General features: G+C 37.7%; 1 protein-coding gene across 5 annotated transcripts in view; it reads right to left on the reverse strand.

Moving 5' to 3' along the window:
• The window catches only part of MINDY3 (MINDY lysine 48 deubiquitinase 3), a 94,191-nt gene that overhangs the window by 38,615 nt on the left and 33,577 nt on the right, over nucleotides 1-21,999 (reverse strand). For all 5 annotated transcript variants that reach the window (XR_009867927.1, XM_062210505.1, XM_062210504.1 and 2 more), the window contains exons 9-10: nucleotides 12,346-12,416; nucleotides 4,391-4,471 (exon numbers count right to left, since the gene is read on the reverse strand). Coding sequence is in view for 4 of the 5 variants with exons in the window: in XM_062210505.1 (XP_062066489.1) it covers nucleotides 4,391-4,471; nucleotides 12,346-12,416 (152 nt within the window). In the remaining variant the exon portion in view is untranslated. The remainder of the gene's footprint in view (nucleotides 1-4,390; nucleotides 4,472-12,345; nucleotides 12,417-21,999) is intronic.

A 21,999-nucleotide genomic window follows, 5' to 3' on the forward strand; every position in this document is an offset into this window, starting at 1 on the left:
ATTCAGTCATGAGAGGGTGGGAACTCTCCTGCTTGGGAACTTAGCAGTTTCTGTGAGGTTTCCGCACTAAGATCTGTGATATCCCTCCACAACAGTAATGATAAAAACTCCCATTTACATAGGCAGCTTACATGTATTTCTCAACGTCAGACTCCCTAAGATACTATGTCAAGGAATATAATACCCGTTTTTATGGAGCCAGATGTTTTACTAAAAAAAAAAATCACTTTGTCTATATCAGGTAGAAAATGATATTTATACAATGTGGAAAATTGTTAAATTTTAAAAACTTAAGAAATGCATCATCTGTGTGGGTTGACTGCAGCATCTCAAGTTTTTCTCTTGGTTAATTTGCCAAAAGAAAACTCCAGTTTCTGTTCTCAGGTTTCATAAATTGAGAATCCAATATGTAAAGTTTTTATTTCTATATAAATTTAATGACATGAATATAGAAAATATAAAACTGGTTATTATAACCTGAATCTTTTTTTTTAAACATTTAAAATTTTTAATTAAAAATAAATCATGCCTAAACACAGCACAAATTTTGAAACCAAAGGTACAATCTAAAGGACAGAAAAGAAACGGGAGATTATGTACCAGGAGGAAGCTCGGAGCATGGCTCGGGACAGAGCCCACGGAGGGGACACCTGCCGTGCAGGGCTGCTGGCCTGGGGTCCCTGAGCACTGCTGCTGACGGCTAGCCGGCCCGTGCCTCTGAGTCTGCAGTGCGGCCGGTGGCGCTGCACTGCGGGGGCACTTCGGGGAGCTTCCCCAGGCCCAGACGGTGTCTCAAGTCTGCCCCGATCACCCACACCTGCCCCAGGCAGTCCACCAGGCTTCAACCACATGCCCTGTTTAGGTGGGGCCGCTGTGGCAGGTGGGAGGGAGGCCTGGGAGCGCCAGTCACCACTCACACCAGAGACACCGCTGAGGCTGGCCAGGGTACCATGAGCTAACCCAGGGCAGGCATCTGTCCATCTGCCTCCTTTCCCCGACCAGGCGCTGGGCCTGTGCCTGCGTGCCCACCTACCCCCAGAGCACCCTGAGGGCTCAAAGTCCAACCCGCATCTCGACCCCGACGCCACCCCACCTGTCGGCCGCCGTGCGGGGGCTCACCTAGGCGAAGCTCCCCGAAGCTGACACAGCCTATCCCACCATCAGGACCCCAAGGGCTGGCCCCCGAGGTGCGCACGCCGTGGTTGCTCCCGGACATTCTCCCGCCCTCTTCCAACTCTCCTCTCCCTCCTCTCTTGTGAAAATCCCTAAGTCTGTGGTATCCTGGCCTCTCCATGGTGACTATGCCACACAAACATCGAGGCTGTGGACGGCTGAGGCACGGGCTCGCGGTGGCTACCACAGCCCCGCGCCGGCCGGCATGGGCACCGTCGCGGGCCTGGCCTGGCCTCGGTGGCCTCAGGGTGGCTCTCAGGCACAGGAGACATGCTGCTGGCACCTCAAATCTCGCGGCCCCCAGCTGTGCCGCACCCCTCGGGCCCGCTCGGCTGCCGCCTCTGGGGCGGCCTCCGCTTGGCTTGTTCGGGGCGGGAGGCCTCTGTCTCGCTGCGCTCTGCAGCGCCCGCTCGACTTACACGCTAGTGTCGGCCAGCCTATAACCTAAATTTTTTTTTTTTTTTTTTTTTTGGACAGGCAGAATGGACAGTGAGAGAGACAGAGAGAAAGGTCTTCCTTTTTGCTGTTGGTTCACCCTCCAATGGCCGGCGCACTGCGCTGATCCGAAGGCAGGAGCCAGGTGCTTCTCCTGGTCTCCCATGGGGTGCAGGGCCCAAGCACTTGGGCCATCCTCCACTGCACTCGCCGGCCACAGCAGAGAGCTGGCCTGGAAGGGGGGCAACCGCCACAGAATCTGGCGCCCCGACCGGGACTAGAACCCGGTGTGCCGGCGCCGCAGGCGGAGGATTAGCCTGTTGAACTGCAGCGCCGGCCAGCCTATAACCTAACTCTTAAAATAAATCTAAGTAGATGATTAATTTGGTTTTCCATGTACATCTTCAATGATGCTTAATTATTTTTTCATAAAGCAAAACAGTTCTATAAATTTCAATGTTCCATACTTTCCAGAAGCAGTATAATTATTCATAGTTATTTGTGCATTATCTACTACTGGCAATGCCTTTTACACTATTAATTTGCTAACACATAGTCCTTCCCCGTATAACAGCTTTTGATATTCTCTGTGCAATGCTAGAAAAGTTTTTAGCCTTCTATATATACTGGTTTCTTTTAGCACAAAAAATGGAAGTCTAGGTCCAATGATTTCAATAGCTCTTGCCATTACTAAATTTTAACTTAAAAAACAGCTTTTACACGGTGTGTCAAGCATCAGTCTACAATGACAAATCCTCTCATTACTGTCTTTTGGAGACAAATTCAAGAAGCAATGTCAGAGCAGCTATAGCACAAATACATGCCTTAGAAAGGCACCTCACATCTTCCCAATCCTGCTGTTTCAGAGTGCATATAATGGTTAAGTTGCCTTAATCATGCATCAGTACACTTAATAACAGCAAAGCTGTTAAGGCATATCTTTGAGTGTCTGAGGCTCTTAGATTTAATCACTGGAAACATCTCATTAAACATCTCTGCCATTCATCCACAAAATCCAACCAATCATGAAATGCTGCGATTTTATCTCAGGAGTAAATCTGTCAAGTTCAAGCACATCAAATCAGACCATTCTATTCTTTGCTTGCCTGGAATACAACAAAAGTACTCATGACCTAAATTATTTTTCAATAGAAGGGGTCTTTAAGAAATCCATTGAAATTGCATATTATTAAAAAATGATGCATGGCTTTCTTTCAAAAAAAATTTGCACCAAAGTTTAACTTCATTTTCCATAAACTTTTAAATATCCTTATATGCCTTTTCTCCAATTAGTCAGATTCATCTTTTTAAGATGTGAATTTCATTTTGTTCCATTCCTTCCTAACTATCTACTGCAACCACCAATTTTTAACAAGCCCAGTGGCTGCCACTACTCCTAGGATTACTAGTAGTAATCTGGCCTCTGTACTTTCCCCACCTCATCTTATACTTTCTCCCCCAAATTCTCAGTGACCCATATATTCTTTCAGTTTGTTCTCACCACACTCCTCTTTTCCATGAAGTTTGTTTGTTCCAACTATTTCCTATGTAAGGAGTGTTCTTTTTCCCATAGTTTAATCTTACTAATGACTTAGTGTTCATTTTATACGTCAAAATTCTTCAAAGAAACATCATCATCTTCCAACAGGAAAAATCTTACAGCATTATATACCAGTGCACTCATTACACTTGTGATTTTAAAAATTTGATTATGTGAGTAAAGCCTTCCATCCTTAGAATGTATATACCTCCACAAAAACAGAAGCCATTACCATTTTTTGATCATTGTATTCACACCACCTGGCATAATGACATAAACATACTATACACCCAGTAAATATCTGATAAATGAAGACAGCTACAACTGTTATCACCTTCAGTGCATACATCACATCAAGAATTTCACTATTCTCACAGGTATTTTGCAGTGTCACAATACAGGTTGCCTTGACAATTATCAACTTAAAATGTTTTTCTACTTTGCTCTATCCAGTACAAAGAATTCAGTGCATGAAACACATCTAAACAAGCAAATGTAACCTTCTAGCAAAGCTATACATGATACCATAGATATTTAATAAATCTACATTGAAAATGGTAATGATAACAATGGCTAAGATATGTGTATTTAACTTATCCTAGATACTGCTAAACATTTTACATTTAAACTTTACCACAATTCTAAAACCTATGTATCATAATTAGTCTCTATTCTAAAGGGAGAGGAAAAGAGGCTAAGAGATGTTAGGAAGTGGCAATGCTGGAATTCAAATGAAAACTATCTGACAACAAAGCTCTTTAGCATTCATTTGCAAAAACACTACTCCTAGCTAAAGGCTGAGATAGCTTTGTTGCACTAATTTTGAAATAAACATATCCAAATACATCTATTTCAATACTGTAATCATGTATATGTTAAAACTGTGAGAAATATTCTATTTTAATTTCACTGAATAAATGGCAGTTTACAATATATTTTATATCATGTTCGATTTTTAGTCTATAACAAAGCAATCTAACACTTTAAATTCAATTATTTTCTCCATAGTACAAGAAATTTCTGAAAAACAAAAGTCAAAGCTCTAAAGTCAGAACATTTTATTGAAATGATTCCGAAACTGAAGAATGATTTATTCTTTAGAATTATTATTCTTTTAGAATTTGGAACAATGCATATTAGCAAGATTTGACTGAAGTTTGCATAAAGATCCAAACTAAATATGGACTTATATTACTTATTTTGTCTGACTTCATACTTTAAAAAATCCTGCTATAAGCATACCTTGGCAAAAAATACGGTGAGGTGAGTTTCACTGCCAACAATCCAAATAGGGAATTTTGGCGATTTCAAGTAAGAACCAACCTAGAATAAATGTAGCAAAATAAACAAATGAGCAATTGAAACTGCTTATTAAATATCCACCAACTAATATTTGAAACATAGCTAAGATATCCAACTCATATTTAAACAGAATAATGTATTGTGCCAGAGTCTTATTTATAGAGATCAAATGCTGAACATAAAAATGTGTTATATAGATTGTCAGCACTAAGCTTATATTGTACCTTTACATTAGAACAATAGTATAGATTGTAACATGGCCAGAAATAACCAACTTAGCCCTGAAAATTATTCTCAGGTTTTGTAAAAGTTCCTAGATAGAATGACCACTTCTAGAATGTTAGCCTGACACCTCAAACTCTAAACTTGATAATTACTTTATAAGGAAAATAACCATAAATTAACAAATTAGATTTTTTGAATAAACAAGGGCAAAATCCATACTAACACCCCTATTCTCAAAAAAACTAGGGAAATACAATAATCTGTTTTAAGAAAAACACACAATACACAACATTTATAAACATAAAAGAATCTGGCCATTTGATTCTTAATGATAAAATAAGTTCAAAGTTTTGCAATCTCTTTAAAAATGTATAAAAAGCCATATTTATTCCATGTGTTCAAGATTATATATTTAATACACAAAACACTATACAACCAAAAATTTGAGAACATGCTTTTCTGTTTGAGAAAATAAAAGCTTAATACTCAAATAAAATGGATTTATGAAACCTATATGTTCACAATAGTCAATTCCTTATTCTTTTCTTAAAAGAACTTCCATTTATTCATTTTATTAATTTGAAAGCAGAGAGACAAATCGCCCATCTACTGGTTTTCTCCCCAAATGCCGCAATGGTTGGGTATGAGCCAGGCAGAAGCCAAGAGCAGGGAACTCAATCCAAGTCCCCAAGTGTGTGACGGGGACCTAAGCCATAACCTGCTACCTACCAGAGTGTGCATTAGCAGGAAGCTGGAATAAGGAACACAATTGGGGCTTGAATATAGGTCCTCTGATATGGGATGTGGGTGTGCCAAGCAGCACCTCTTAACTACTACACCCCTGATATACTCTTATGAGAACAGAAACCCTAACGTACAAACAACTAATCTCACCAATCAAATCGCTGAATTTTCTTTTCTCACTCAGTTTGCCTGTACTTGGGAAATTCCCAGTAGTTACTTCTAACTATAAATCAGTGTCAATAATTATTTTCTAATTAGTCAACAACCCCTACTTCAACCACCACAATGGCCCTCTGGAATTTATCCTCATCACTAGAAGGGAAGTGGAAAATAAGTGCTCTTTTTTATTCAAGAGTGAAAAATCAGTATCTTCGTCCTATGATAGATTGTGCTAATACAGAAATGCTGAACTAGTGAAGTTTAAGGGATAGTTAGGAGGTTGGCTCCATGGCACAGTGAGTTAATCCTCCGCCTGCGGTGCCAGCATCCCACAAGGGCACCGGTTCTAGTTCCGCTGCTCCTCTTCCAGTCCAGCTCTCTGCTGTGGCCTGGGAGAGCAGTGGAAGATGGCCCAGGTACTTGGGCCCCTGCATCCACGTGAGGGACCATGAAGAAGCACCTGGCTCCTGGCTTCGGATTGGCGCAACTCCGGCCGTTGCAGCCATTTGGGGAGTGAACCAACAGATGGAAGACCTCTCTGTCTCTCCCTCTCACTGTCTGTAACTCCACCTCTCAATAAATAAATAAAATCTTTTAAAAAAGAAAAAAGGGGCCGGCGCCGTGGCTCAACAGGCTAATCCTCTGCCTTGCGGCGCCGGCACACCGGGTTCTAGTCCCGGTCGGGGCACCGGATTCTGTCCCGGTTGCCCCTCTTCCAGGCCAGCTCTCTGCTGTGGCCAGGGAGTGCAGTGGAGGATGGCCCAAGTGCTTGGGCCCTGCACCCCATGGGAGACCAGGAGAAGCACCTGGCTCCTGCCATCGGATCAGCGCGGTGCGCCGGCCGCAGCACGCTACCGCGGCGGCCATTGGAGGGTGAACCAACGGCAAAAGGAAGACCTTTCTCTCTGTCTCTCTCTCTCACTGTCCACTCTGCCTGTCAAAAATAAAAAAAAAAAAAAAAAAAAATTAAAAAAAAAAAAAAAAAAAAAAAAAAAAGAAAAAAGGATAGTTAGAAGATATAGGATCAAATGCTGAACTCATAAAGTGTTTTATTAATAAGTGAATGAACAACTAGTACAATTGCTTTGGAAAAGTTTGACAGTCCCTCAACAGTAAAACATAGAATTACAACATGAAACAATTTTACTCCTATCTATATAACAGATAATGAAAATATATGTTCACGAAAAAAACTTGTACATATTTATAGCAGCATGATTCTTAATAGATAAAAGTAGAAATAACCTAAACACTGATCACCTGATGAATAGACAAAATTGGTATATAATATGGAATATAATTTGGTCATAAAAAGGAATGAAGTACTAACACATGTTTAAACATAGGTGAACACTGAAAATACACCACAAAACAAGAAGCCAGACACAAAAGGCTACAAATCATATGATTCATTTACATGAAATGTCCAGAAGAGGTAAAGCCATAGAGACAGAAAGTAGAACAGTGGTTGTCAAGAGCTGGGGATGAGGGAAAAGATTGTTTAATGGCTTTAGAGGTTTTTTTTTTTTTTTTTTGACAGGCAGAGTTAGACAGTGCGAGAGTGAGAGAGAGAGAAAGGTTCTTCCTTTTCCGTTGGTTCACCCCCTAAATGGCTGCTACAGCCAGCGTGCTGCATCAATCCGAAGCCAGGAGCCAGGTGCTTCTTCCTGGTCTCCCATGTGGGTGCAGGGCCCAAGCACTCGGGCTATCCTCCACTGCCTTCCTGGGCCACAGCAGAGAGCTGGACTGGAAGAGGAACAACCAGGACAGAATCTGGTACCCCAATGGGGACTAGAATCCGGGGTGCCGGCGCCACAGGCGGAGGATTAACCAAGTGAGCTACGGTGCCGGCCCTAGAGTTTCTGTTAAGGATGGGAAAAACACTGTGGAATTAGATACTTGATATGACTGCACAGCCTTGTGAATATACTAAAATTCACTGAGTTGTATATTTTTAAATGGTGGATTATTATTATTTTTAGGGGAAACCTGTTGAAGTGAAATGGACACTATAAGAAACAATGACCTGATCAGCTCTTGTCCTGTTGATGTACAATGAAATACTTTATCCTTTTTAGTATTTTGTTGTTGTTGTTGTTCTAGTACTAGTGGTTGAACTCTGTAATTAACACACAATTATTCTTAGGTGTTTAAATTTTAACTGAAAAGTGATCCCTGTTAAATATAAGAGTGGGAAAAAGAGAGAGAGGAAATGTACAATTTGGGACATATACTGAATCGGACTTGCCCCGGATGGTGGAGTTGGAAACGTGCCAGGGGATTTCAGTGCAATCCCATCAAGGTGGCGTGTACCAATGCCATCTCACTAGTCCAAGTGATCAATTACAGTTCACAGTTGATGACTGATAGGTCTAAGAGTCAGAGGGATCACACAAACAAGACTAGTGTCTGCTAATACTGATAGAATCAAAAAGGGAGAGTAGGATCCAACATGGGAAGCGGGATACACAGCAGACTCATAGAATGGCAGATGTCCTAAATAGCACTCTGGCCTCAGAATCAGCCCTTAAGGCATTTGGATCTGGCTGAAGAGCCCATGAGAGTATTTTAGGCATGGAAAGCCAAGACACTCTGGCAAAAAAAAAAAAAAAAAGAAAGAAGACCTAAATGAAAGATCTCAGTAAGCGAGATCCCAGTGGGAAGAACGGGGCCATCAAAGAGGGAGGTGCCTTTCTCTGAAGGGAGGAGGGAGCGTCACTTTGATTATGACCCTATCGGAATAAGATCAAAGTCGGCGATCCCTAAAGGCTTCCACAGCCTTGGCAACTCATGACTGGAGCCTAGGGAGATTACTGACGCCATAAACAAGAGTGTCAAATTGTTAAGTCAGCAACAGGAGTCACTGTGTACTTACATCCCATGTGGGATCTGTCCTTAATGTGTTGTCCAATGTGAAGTGATGCTGTAACTAGTACTAACACAGTATTTTTACACTTTGTGTTTCTGTGTGGGTGCAAACTGATGAAATCTTTACTTAGTATATACTGAATCGATTTTCTGTATATAAAGATAATTGAAAAGGAAAAAAAAACTGGTGTTAAATTGGAAATTGCATAGAAAATTAACTTTTTAAAAATATATCATGTAGGATCTCTGTCTTTAATGTGCTGTACACTGTTATTTAATGCTATAACTAGTACTCCAACAGTGTTTTTTCACTTTGTGTTGCTATGTGGGGGCAAACTGTTGAAATCTTTGCTTGATATGTGCTAAACTGATCTCTGTATATAAAAAGAATTGAAAATGAATCTTGATGTGAATGGAAGGGGAAAGAGAGCGGGAAAGGGAGGGTTGCGGGTGGGAGGGAAGTTGTTGGTGGGGAAGCCATTGTAATCCATAAGCTGTACTTTGGAAATTTACATTCATTAAATAAAAGTTAAAAAAAAAATGGTGGATTTTATAGAATGTGACTCAAGGCCATGTTCTTTTATCTCTGGGTGGGCACACACAGTGTGTGTGTGTGTGTGTGCGCGTGCATGTAGAGATCACTTCATTTGTATTAATAAACATATGGTCAAAATTTTAAGTCAGTAAAAATTTTTTAAAGTATTTTTATTTGAAAGGCACAGAGACAAAGACAGAAAAAGAGTAAACTCCAATCTTCTGCTTTGTTCCTTCAATGCCCATAACAGCTGAGGCTGGTCTGGGCCAAAGCCAGGAATGCAATGCAGGTCTCCTATGTGGGCAGGAACCTAATTAATTGAGCCTTGACTTCCTCCCAGGATCCACATTACCAGAAAGCTAAAGTCAATAGTGTGAGCCAGGTATTGCAGGTAGATATGACACATGAGTGTCTTAACTGCTAATCCAACCACCCATCTCAAAGACATTTGCTACACTACTAAAGAGTAGGGATATATTCAGATTTATACAATTCACACAACCACAATTACTTCCTTAATGCTATTTCTCTTTAGAATACAGTAAAAAAGGAAATATCCAGATTTAAAAAAAAAATTATGTACAGATGAAACCCAGAGAGTAATATTTCTTTAAAAATGCTGTCTTAACTCATTTTGGAGGCCTTGGCTAGAGTCCAATCTCCTTAAAAATAGGTAGCTGAGGGGCCAGCATTGTGGCATAGCAGGTTAAGTCACTGCCTGAGATGCCAGCATCCCTTAATGAGCACCAGTTCATGTCATGGCTGCTCCACTTCTAATCCAGCTCCCTGTTAATGTGTCTGGGAAAGTAGGGGAAGATGGCCAAAGTCTTTGGGTCCTGAACCCAACATGGGAGACACAGAAGGAGCTTCTGGCTCCTGGCTTTGAGCTGGCCTAGCCTGGGCCATTTCAGCCTATTTGGGAGTGAACAAGAGGATGGAAGACCTCTCTCTGTCTCACCCTCTCTAACTCTGCCTTTTAAATAAATAAATAAATCTTAAAAAAAAATATATAGCTGATTAAATAAGTTCATGCCCCATCCACTTTCCTGATAGTTTTTTCACAGACTATCATCCTAATCACTCTATAGTCTAGACAGCCCCTATGGCCAAAGCCCATGAAAAATTATTCAAATTAGCCAATCCATAGGGAACCCAGGAAAACTAGTTAAGCCTATAGCTTGTTGTTACTCAACTGTGTGGCCCTACCTGGCAGCCCCCTCTCATTTGAAGCTGTAAGGAATGAATTCTGTCTTTCATTTATCCCAGTATCAGGGTGTTGAATTTCATCATTAAAAGAATCTTTAAATCTTATAGTAAAATGCTAGAACATTCAATAGATAAATAGAATAATGTACAACAGCTATTGATTTTCCACCATGATCTTGAGGGAAGAAAACATTTTCCTGTTCTAAAAATGCACATATTTGGAAAACTTTATTATAGTTGTGGTACAATTATCTGTTCATTCATTTAACAACTATTTACTGTGTATTTAATATGTACCCAGCAAGACAATATTCCTGTCTTCCAAGATTCTATTTCCCATTAGGGAAGACAAAAGAAAAACAAATTTGAAAGACTAAAAATAAAAAAAAGTAAACAAAAAGGATTATTACAGAATAACTATTCATATGAAATAATATAAAAATGGGTAACTGAGGCAATGGTCAAGGAAGACTCTTTGCGGCACAATCTGAAGTACGACGTGAAGGGAAGAGAAAGGTATCTATGCAAAGAGTAGGGGTACAGCAAATTGAAAGCCTATTGGGCAGGAAAGCGCTGGGCATGTTTGGTAAAATGAAAGAACACCAGCAAGGCTGGGACACAGCAATGGAGTAATGAAACTGACAGGATCCAGTTCATTAGGTTCTTACTAGCGACGTGGCAAATGTTTTGAATCATAAAATTTGCACACCATACCCTTCTTCAAAACCCTTGACCACAGGCTCAGGTACACATACATACATAAACATTTACTTTTAGGACTTTGTATGTGTGTGTGTTGAGGTGAAGGGACACAGTTTGATGCTCTGGTTGCCAGGCTCTCAGACAGCTTTAGCTTGTATTATTAAAGTCAATGAAAACAAAAGGGCTGCTAGAGTTTAACAATATCATCACTATTAATAAGTAAGATCAGGATGAATCCTATTTGTTTATCATACTCATATCATTCTTGTCCAAGTATTGCTGTGAAAGAGAAATGCTATTGACCAGAAAAAAAAGGAAACAAAGGAAGGAAAAGAATAAGAAGAAAAAGAGAAAGGAAAGGAAGGCAGGCAGAAAAAAAGGTAGAGGGGAGGAAAGAACAGGACATTATTATTGTGACTAAAAATAAGAAAAAAAAATTGTTATTATTGCTAAAAACAATCACCACCACCAGAACCACTGCCACGGGAGAATTGTAAACTGAATTGTAACGGAAAAATAAAATTAGACTAATTTCTTTCTTTATTCAAAATTATGAGATCTTGTTAAGTACAAATCATTAATGTTTTAGTATTACCCAGTAGTCATTTCAGATTGTACAGGGAGGTAATAAAAGAGTTTTATTGCAGTTCCAAACCCTAGCACATGTGCTAAAGAAGTTAATGTTGTGAAATGTTTGGAAAGTTTTAGTGTGAAATCATTTTTCAGATGGAAGTTAAAAGATAAAATTTCAGGTATTTTAGTCAATTCTCTTTTGTTGCCTTAATAAAAGTATTACCAGTTGTTTTAGTGAAGCATACTTTATTCATAAAAAAAACATTACATTCTTTTTCCTTAGTATACCAAAAAATATATTTATATTCAGTAATCAAGGTCTCTATTTGTTGTACTGGGTTCACCCAACCAACACCACCCCCCAAAAAAGCAACACACTTGGCATAGGCAACAGTACAATGAACCAGCTAACTATCCTTAAGAAATTTGTTCAGGGTAGTAATCTGGAAGGAAGTGAATAGAGTGGTATGTAGTAATGGTGGTAAGCTAAAAAAGGAGAAAAAAAAAATCCAGAACAGTGGACATGTTAAATAAAAAATATCCAAAGTACCTTAAAAATCATTTTACCTTGGGGTGAGGGCTGTGGCTCAATGGGTTAAAGCCCTGGTCTGCAGTGTTGGCATCCCATATGGACACCAGTTCAAGTCCCAGCTGCTCCACTTCTGATCCAACTCTCTGCTATGGCCTGGGAAAGTGGTAGAAGATGGCCCAAATGCTTAGGCCCCTGCACCTGTGTGGGAGACCCGGAAGAAGCTCCAGGCTCTTGGCTTTGCATTGGCCCAACTCTGGCCGTTGCAGCCATTTGGGGATTGGACCAGTGGATGGAAGACCTCTCCCTCTCTCTGCCTTTCAAATAAATAAATCTTTAAAAAATTACTTTTACCTTACAGTATCTTAAAGCTTCCATTAATGTTAAGAATCCCACAGCTGCTTGTTCATGTATACCAAGAAGTTCTGTAAAAAATTAAAATATAGCATTGTATTAGTATATGTATATAAATATGAAAAGTACTTTCATGCATATTCATGAGGCTACTTCAAAAGCTTGTGAAAAAAGATCAGATTAAAATATAAGCTTACTTTGGTGCAAAAAAAATGTTCAACTATACACACTGTTTACTCATAATATGTATCTTCCACCAGCTTTTTGAACACCCCTCATAAGCACAGATTCCAGAATTTTTGCATCAAAATATACTCATCTTTGAGTTCCATTTTTCAATGACCCTTCAAAAATTTATTTATTTGACAGGTTCAGAGAAAGAGTACTAGAATGTGCTCCCATCAGCCAGTTCACTCCCCGAATGCTCACTATGGCCAGTGAGCTGTTAACTCAATCCAGATTTCCCCTGTAGGTGGCAGGACTCAATTACTTGAGCCGTCCCTGTTGCCTGCAGGATCTGCATTAGCAGGAAGCCACAATTAGGAGCCGGAGATGGGCAAAAAACCTAGGCACTTACATGGGATGTGGCATCTCGACTACTAGACCAAATGCTTGACGCTTACTATACCACAACTTTAACTCAAAACCATACTTTGAAATTTCCCACACATTCATTAAGAAGCCGCATCAATTCTTCATGTAGTACTACTTAGTCTAAAATGCTTTTAGATAAGGTGGATAAATCTGATAGTTCAGATGTATATTAAATTTAGAAAAATTAATATTTAAGATTACTTTTAAAATAGAACAATACCATCCCTGAAATCTAGAGAACTGATAACAAAATAAAGAAGAAAATGATATTTAATATCCTTGCAAAATGGTTAATTTGAATTAACTATGATTTTGAAAAACATAATGAACATGCTAATAAGTAGAAAAATTTGTAACTGGGAACAAATACAATACTTAAAACATGAAAATTTGATGCTATCCTTCTTCCCTGTAAATTAATACAGGGAAATGAATACTAGGGAAACAAAGATGGAAAGAAAATGGTCTCTGTCTTATAAAGTCTCAAAGGGAAACATGAAAAAACATGTACTCTTCCAAATAAACACACACACACACACACACACACAGTGGCATAAGAGCACCTGCTTACAGTGTTAGGGAAGGTCTACAGAAGTGGTAATATTTGAGTGGAATCCTGAAGCACATGTAGGAATTTTCCAGGCCAAAAAGAGGATGAGGCCAGAATTAAAACAGAGGAAATAGCAAAGAATGAGAAAAGTCACATAATGAAGGAATGAAGATTTGTCAAAGCTGATTTAAACATTTCTGGCCTGGGAAACCGGATAAATAGTGATTAAGTAAAAGAAAATCTGGAAGAGGTAGGTTCTGGAGTCAAGTGAAGAGAGAACATGAGTTTGGTTTTAGTTAGACAAGCTGGGCTGGAGGCACCTTTAGCACTTCTATCTAGAAGGGTATAAACTGGAAGTAAGGCTCAGGAACACAGGACAGCAAAGTCAGGACTAGATATGGAGATCTGGGAATCATCAGTATAGCAAAATCATGTATGTGAATAAGAAAGAACCAAGGATAGGGAATGAAAGGATTTAAAGATTACTGTAAACAGAGAGAGAACTATGATAATGATGTCATTTATGGACTACAGCTTTCAGCTAACTTATGATGAGTAGAACTATAACAATATATTTGGGTCCATGCATATCTCTAAAAAACATTTTTTTCTGGTTAAAAATTATCTCCACTGTGAACACAATGTATACATAGTTTTGCTTCCTTTTTACAATCTAGTCATGTTTCTACTATGAGGATATTATGTTTTCTTATCAAATAAGATAGTAGGGATATTAACCCCTATTTGTTGTAAATATTTTACTATAACAACATCTAGATTAACCTTTTTGGGTTTTTTTAAGTTCAAAATTAATAAAAGGTATTCAAATCACAATTTGTATTTTATCGCCAGCTTCTTACAGACACAAAAGGGTTCTGGTTTAGCACTCTTGGGTTTACAAGACCCTCTTTCACAATACATGAGATCAAAATGATTTTTCTAATCACTCATAATTGTTCTGTTTAGCCTTAATTCTCACTAGTGTACAGTGGGGTTTTACAGAGGCTACATGTGTTACAGAGCAACAGACTGAATTCATAAGCAGATATGAAGACTCAGTTGTACACTTGTACTACTGGTAAGCCAGACATTAAGGAGATTTGCACAAATCTTTTATAATGCCATTCTACTATTTTTTGTTTTGGAAAATAGTTTTATTTAAATTCAACATTGTTCATGCAAGGGTACTTCAAAAAGCTCATGGCAAAATGGAATTAAAAGTTAAATTCTGGTATAAAAAATGTTGAAATCTCTGCATAATTTTTTATAACATGCATTTTTTTCATGAGCTGTTTGAAGACTACTTGTATGTATGGATTTCAAAACTGTTCTGCACCAAAATAAACTTCTCTAATTCTATTTTCCATTAACTTTTTAAAGTATTTGCATTTTTACAAGTAACATTATTGTCACATTAAAATTACTGCATATCTTTAAAAAATTATTGCATATTTAAAAAATTTCTCAGTCTGAATTTATAACATGAAACTTATTAGTCATGGTTTGCTTATAGTGCATGTAGGTAAATCTCTTTGGGAACCTCAGTAACTTTTCAGAGTATAAATTAGGGCAAGACACCAAAAAATTTGAGAACTTTGGGTAAGAGCATTCAAAGAAAATAAAATAGAAATGGATTAGCTTTGTAAACCTTTTTCTTCCTTTCTGAAATGTAAGAAGCACTAAACATTTTTATGTTCTAAGAATACAATGTTGGGAAATATTTTCACAATTTAATTTCTAAAATGAATTACCACCACCTAGTGTTACAATTAAATACTACATTATCTATTACCTTGGCATTTTAAACAAATGCCTAGAACAGACTATTTATCTCATTTAACTAAACATAGGACAGTAATTATATGCTTAGGCATCTAGTTTGGACAGTAACATTTTAAGAATGTATTATATCCATTTCCAGAAAAAGAATATAGGCTTAACATTTTTATTCTCTTTTGAAAGGTAAATGGCATCAAGAATATTTTTACAGCGAGTTATAATGCATTGAGGATACAATATTCTCACATTATAATTTACAGAATTTGTATGAGCCTTTTTCAGTAAGTGTCAGTCTATTTACATTTTCAGGAAATAATGATAATTTTATGATCATCTTAATTTAATTTCTCAATATTTGCTTTTTAACTTACAGAAGAGTGAAACAAACCATGAAGACTCATCCAATTCTTGACTAAGTTTCCAAATGTGACACACTAATGTATAACCAGATAGCACCAAAGAAACGATATTATATTCTTTGGCCTATATATAATACCTGTTTTCATCTTTCCAATCCACAAATGAAAGCTATACATTTTTATAGTGCAGAACATGATATCTGAAATCTATATACTTTGTACAATGGCTAACTATATGCTAATTAACGTGTATTACTTCACACACTTATTGCTTGTGGTGGGTACACAAAATCTTTTTTTTTTAAATTTATTTGAAAGACAGAGTTACAGAAAGAGGTAGAGACAGAGATAGAGGTCTTCCATCCACTGGTTCACTCCCCAGATGGCCCCAACAGCCAGAGCTAAGCCAATCGGAAGCCAGGAGCTTCTTCCGGGTCTCCCACGTGGGTGCATCTTCCACTGCTTTCCCAGGCCATAGCAGAGAGCTAGGTCGGAAGAGAAGCAGTTGGGACTAGAATTGGCGCCCATATGGGATGCTGGCGCTTCAGGCCAGGGCTTTAACCCACTGTGCCACAGCACCGGTCCCACAAAATCTACTTTCTAAGTGATTTTCAAGTATACAGTACTTTGTCATTAAGTATATTTACCATATTTACAATAGATCTTGAATTTAATCCTTCTAACAGAAATTTTGTACCCTTTGACCAACATCTCAATTCTCCCCTTCCCTACCTCCCATAACCACCACTCTCTCTGCTTCTATGAATTTGCCATTTTTAGATTATCTTATATTTTATAATTTACTTTGTTTTCTTGACCTTTCATTTAAGATCAATCATTAGTCCCCATCCACCAGCATCTGCTTAATTCAATGGTATCAACTGTGTACATATACATATATAATGTGTATGTGTGTATATTTATATATGTGTGTGTATATATATATATATATATATATATATGGCTGTTTTATAGTTTCCTCCTCTCACCATTGACTACAGAAGTTTCTCCTGACCTTTCAAATTTGATGATGACATGGAAACAAAGTAACTGTACTACATTTATTTAACAAATACATCCTGAGTGCCAAGTATTAAAAAGAACAATATTAAGTATAATGCAGGAAAACAAAGCTACCACAGAAAAGACCAAGATAAAAACACAGATGACTAGATCCTCTCAAAGGTAGATTAACAGTGAACTGTAAGGGGACAAGGTAGGACGTATCATGAAAGTCAACTGCTCAGAGGTAGGATAGATCACTTTAACTGTGAGAATCACAAGTTCTCTTGGAAGACACAGCATCTGAAGTGGGTACTGAAGGACTGGGAAGACATAACAGAGGAGATTCAATATGGATCTTCAGGCATGGAACTAGCACAAACATATGAAAAAAAAAAGTAGCTTAATTTTGTTCAAGTAAAATGAATTCATCATGGTTGAAAAAGGAAACTAGGTTGACAGTATACAGGATCTGAGTAAATAAAGTAAAAAAATCTGCAGTTAAAAATGAAAGGTTTTATCTGGAAAACATCATGCTGAGTGAATTAAGCCAGTCCCAAAGAGACAAATATCATTTGTTTTCCCTGATCGGCGACAACTGAGCACCAAAGGGGAAACCTGTGGAAGTGAAATGGACACTATAAGAAACAATGACCTGATTAGCTCTTGTCCTGACTCTAGATGTACAATGTAATACTTTATCCTTTTTAGTATTTGTTGTTGTTATTGTTGTTCTAGTACTAGTGGTTGAACTCTGTAAATAACACACAATTATTCTTAGGTGTTTAAATTTTAACTGAAATGTGATCCCTGTTAAATTTCAGAGTGGAAAAAGAGAGGGAGGAGATGCACAATTTGGGACATGCACAATCAGTCTTGCCCCAAATGATGGAGTTAGAAATGTGCCAGGGGATTCCAATACAATCCCATCAAGGTGGCATGTACCAATGCCATCTCACTAGTCCAAGTGATCAATTTCAGTTCACATTCGATGGCTTAGATAGGTCTAAAAATCAAAGGGATCACACAAACAAGACAAGTGTCTGCTAATACTAACTGATAGAATCAAAAAGGGAGAGAAAGATCCAGCATGGGAAGTGGGATACACAGCAGACTCATAGAATGGCAGATGTCCTAAACAACACTCTGGCCTCAGAATCAGCCCTTAAGGCATTCGGATCCGGATGAAGAGCCCATGAGAGTATTGTAGGCATGGAAAGCCAAGATACCATGGAAAAGAAAAAAAGAAGAAGACCTAAATGAAAGATCTCTGTGAGTGAGATCCCAATGGAAAGAACAGGGCCATCAAAGAAGGAGGTACCTTTCTCTGAAGGGAGGAGAGAACTTCCACTTTGACTGTGACCCTACCGGAACAAGATCAAAGTCAGCGAACTCTAAAGGCTTCCATAGCCCTGGCAACTCATGACTAGAGTCTAGGGAGATTACTGACGCCATGAACAGGAGTGTCAAATTGTTAAGTCAGCAACAGAAGTCACTGTGTACTTACATCCCATGTGGGATCTGTCCTTAATGTGTTGTCTAATGTGAAGTGATGCTATAACTAGTACTGAAACAGTATTTTTACACTTTGTGTTTCTGCGTGGGTACAAACTGATGAGATCTTTACTAATTACATACTGAATCGATCTTCTGTATATAAAGATAATTGGAAATGAAAAAAAAAAAACCTGGTGTTAAATTGGAAATGGCATAGAAAATTAATTAAAAAAAAATTATGTAGGATCTCTGTCTTTAATGTGCTGTACACTTTTATTTAAAGCTATAACTAGTACTCCAACAGTATTTTTTTTTCACTTTGTGTTGCTATATGGGGGAAAACTGTTGAAATCGTTACCTAATATATACAAAACTGATCTTTTGTATATAAAGAGAATTGAAAATGAATCATGATGTGATAGGAAGGGGAGAGGGAGTGGGAGGGGGGAGGGTTGTGGGTGGGAGGAAAGTTTTGGGAGGGGGAAGCCATTGTAACCCATAAGCTGTACTTTGGAAATTTATATTCATTAAATAAAAGTTTAATAAAAAAAAAAAAGGTTTTTTTTTTTTTTTTGCAAGAATGTTAGACTAGATTAAAAGCCATAAAATACTGAGAGGAGCTTGGGTATCTCTCTTATAGATAAAGGAACCTACAATTCGAGCCATGAAATCTACTTCTGATAGTGAGAAGCTTTGTAAACCTACTTACTGGTGGTCTCTTTTATTCCTAAGAAGTCAACTTGCTAGAGTGGCATCCAGCTAGGGTTGTCACATTTAACAAACTAAAAAACAAACAGGGTGCTCAGTTAAATTTAAGTTTCAGAAAAACTTTTTTTTCTCTAGTATAAGTTATCATATATTCCAAATTTCATACAGGATATACTTATACTAAAAAATGATTGTTTTATCTGAAATTCAAATTTAACAGGTACACCTGTACTTTACCAGGCAATCTGGTAACAGCTAATTGAATGTATCTTTTTAAGTAATAACATTCAGGAAAAATAGCATTTAATACTTTCTCATATTGACTTTGATTAAATACTGTATTTTTCAAATACACATAACAGCCAATTAATTGCAACATTTTCATTATTTAAACATTAAGGTTTCAAAAAAAATCTTAACCTTAAAAAAGAGTTTAGATTCTCTTTCTTCTCTCATAATTGAGGTTTTATTGGGACTAAGAATCCCTACAAAGACATTTCAATGTGTATATAATTCTACTGTACTGAAAATCTAAAAAGCCATATATTGTGATTCTTTTTTCAACTTATTCCAGTTACTTTCCAGCTTCAAATTTGGAGGAAAGAATCCCTTGAGAGCATAAAGTACTGATATCTTTAAATGTTGATAAAATGCAACGTAAGTCCCACTAACCCACGATTTAATATCAGGTACACTACCTACACAAATTTTCAGTCTTTCACAGCACATTAGCAAAATCGTTAGGAAAGCTTGAGTACCACAACCAAAGATGTCACAGAGTGTACACAATTCCGACAGGGCAACAATCAAAGAGTAACTTTCTTTAGGAAACAATTCTACTAAACAACAACACAGAAGTAACTGAAAATGTTCAAGACAGATCAATTGCACAACTGGGACTCCAAACTGCCTTTTAATATACTTTGCATCACAGGTTATAACAACTGCCCCTTCCCCCAGCTATGGAATGCTAAGCTGACAAAGCCTCCCATAATCAATATCCCACTATTTTCTGGCTGCATCCAAAAAATAAGCAACCAGCAAATGATTTCACCTCTTAACAAAACTCATTTACACTTGAAACGTGGAAAGAGATGGGATTTTCTTAAATCATTTCTACAGCTACTAAAAAACTTGCATTTAGGAAATAGCTGATTCCTCTGGAATGTACACCAAAGGAGACAGAGGCAACTGACATGACTTACAAAGTGATATTAATCAGACATGGATTCTTTCTCTTCTGCTTTATCAGATTCTTCTTTTTCCCTGTGTATCATGAGTTCATCAACTATGAATTAATTACAACTGTTGGTCTGCAATATTGATTTCAATTTTTTTAAAAAATTAATCTATGTTTCTGAAGAGTTCACATCTCTATTCTAATCCCAAGAAATGAAGAAAATATTAAAGATTAAATATACAAAATAATATACTTTACATACAAAAATAATGAATATAAAAATCCTGAGAAATTCCTTTAAGATAGAAAAATGACCATAGAAAAGTTGATCCACAGAAAAATAAAATCAAAGAAAACTTCCATTCAGAATACTTGTAGAGGTATAAAATGAAGACAGATGGCAGGTCAACAGGGGATAGACCATAAAAGAATTTGAGAGCCTAGATAAGGAGTTTGAATTTTATTTTAAGTACATGGGGAATCCAACCAACAAATGATTTTAAGCAAAAAAGAAACATCACCTGACTTAGTTTAAAATGACCACACTAGCCCTTGGGAAAGACAGAGAGTGAGCAAGAATATACTTAGGGCAATTAGTTCTTTTGAAGTTTATTTCTAGTCTCCTGCAGAAGGGAAAGTTAGTTTTATTAGCTACAGCAGATTAAGTATTCTTTATATGAATACATGATATTCTTTATATGATATACATGATAAACACTCATTTTTACTAAAGCACATTCCAAACAATATATAGATGGAAAGAATGTTGTAAAGATAATTTCTTCAAAATAATCTACAAATTTAACCTGAATCCAAATCCTCACATATTTCTGAACACTGGAACTTATAAAGCCATGAAAAAAGTTCAGTTGAAACAGATAATATAGAAAGGACTATAATAATTTGAAAAAAATACAGTATCAGGAAATATATGACAACAAAATCAAAATGTAGTTTTGGCTTAACAACTCAAATATCAATGGAATCAAGAGCTGGAAAAATGACTCGTAATTACAGGAAAATTTGTTTTTTGATAAATGAGGTATTTCATATCTGTGGAGAAGTGACTAGTATTAGGACATAAAGAAAATTCTTCAAAACACAGTAAAAAGGTAGATCTTTACCTCATACAATCCATAAGTAAATAATTCAAAAGATTAAAGAGCCAAACCCAAAAACTCACAAAAAAAATTACAAAGAAATACTAAGGGCCAGCATGGTGGTACAGCAGGTTAAGCTGCTGCTTGAGACACCAGGATCCCATAATGGAGGACTGGTTTGGGTCCTGGCTACTCTGCTTCCAATTCAGCTACCTGTTGATGCACCTGGGAGGCAGGAACTAACAGTCCAGTTACTAGGACACACCACTCATGTGGGAGATCTGAATGGAATTCCTGGCTCCCGGTTTTGGCCAATCCCAACCCCACCAGTTGCAGCCATTTGTGGAGTGAGCCAGCAGAGGCAAGATTCTGTCTCTCCCTCTTTTTCTGTCACTCTGCTTTTCAAATAAATAATAAACAGATTTAAAAAAAAAATCTATAAGCTTTTTTGGTTGGATTCACTCTACATTAATCATACTTGACCTCATCTAAATTCTGACAATTGCACACAGTAATTTTTTTCATAATCCCTTTCATCTTTCTTAAATTAGTTGATTCAAATCCTTTCTCTAACCTCTCTGTCAGCACTGTGGCATAGTAGGCTTCTGCAGTGCTGGCATCCATATGGACACCAGTTTGCATCCCAGCTGCTCCTCTTCCAATCCAGCTCTCTGTTGATGGCCTGGAAAAGCAGTGGAAGATGGCGCAACTGCTTGGGCCCCTGCACCCATGTGGGAGACCCTTAAGAAGGTTCTGGTTCCTGGCTTCGGATCAGCCCAGCTCCAGCTGTTGCAGCCATTTGGGGAATGAACCAGCAGATCAAAGACTTCTGTGTCTCTCCCTCTCTAACTCTTCCTCTCAAATAAATAAATCTTTAAAAGGAAA

This window comes from Lepus europaeus, chromosome 14, assembly GCF_033115175.1.
Source record: "Lepus europaeus isolate LE1 chromosome 14, mLepTim1.pri, whole genome shotgun sequence".
NCBI classification, from domain to species: domain Eukaryota; kingdom Metazoa; phylum Chordata; class Mammalia; order Lagomorpha; family Leporidae; genus Lepus; species Lepus europaeus.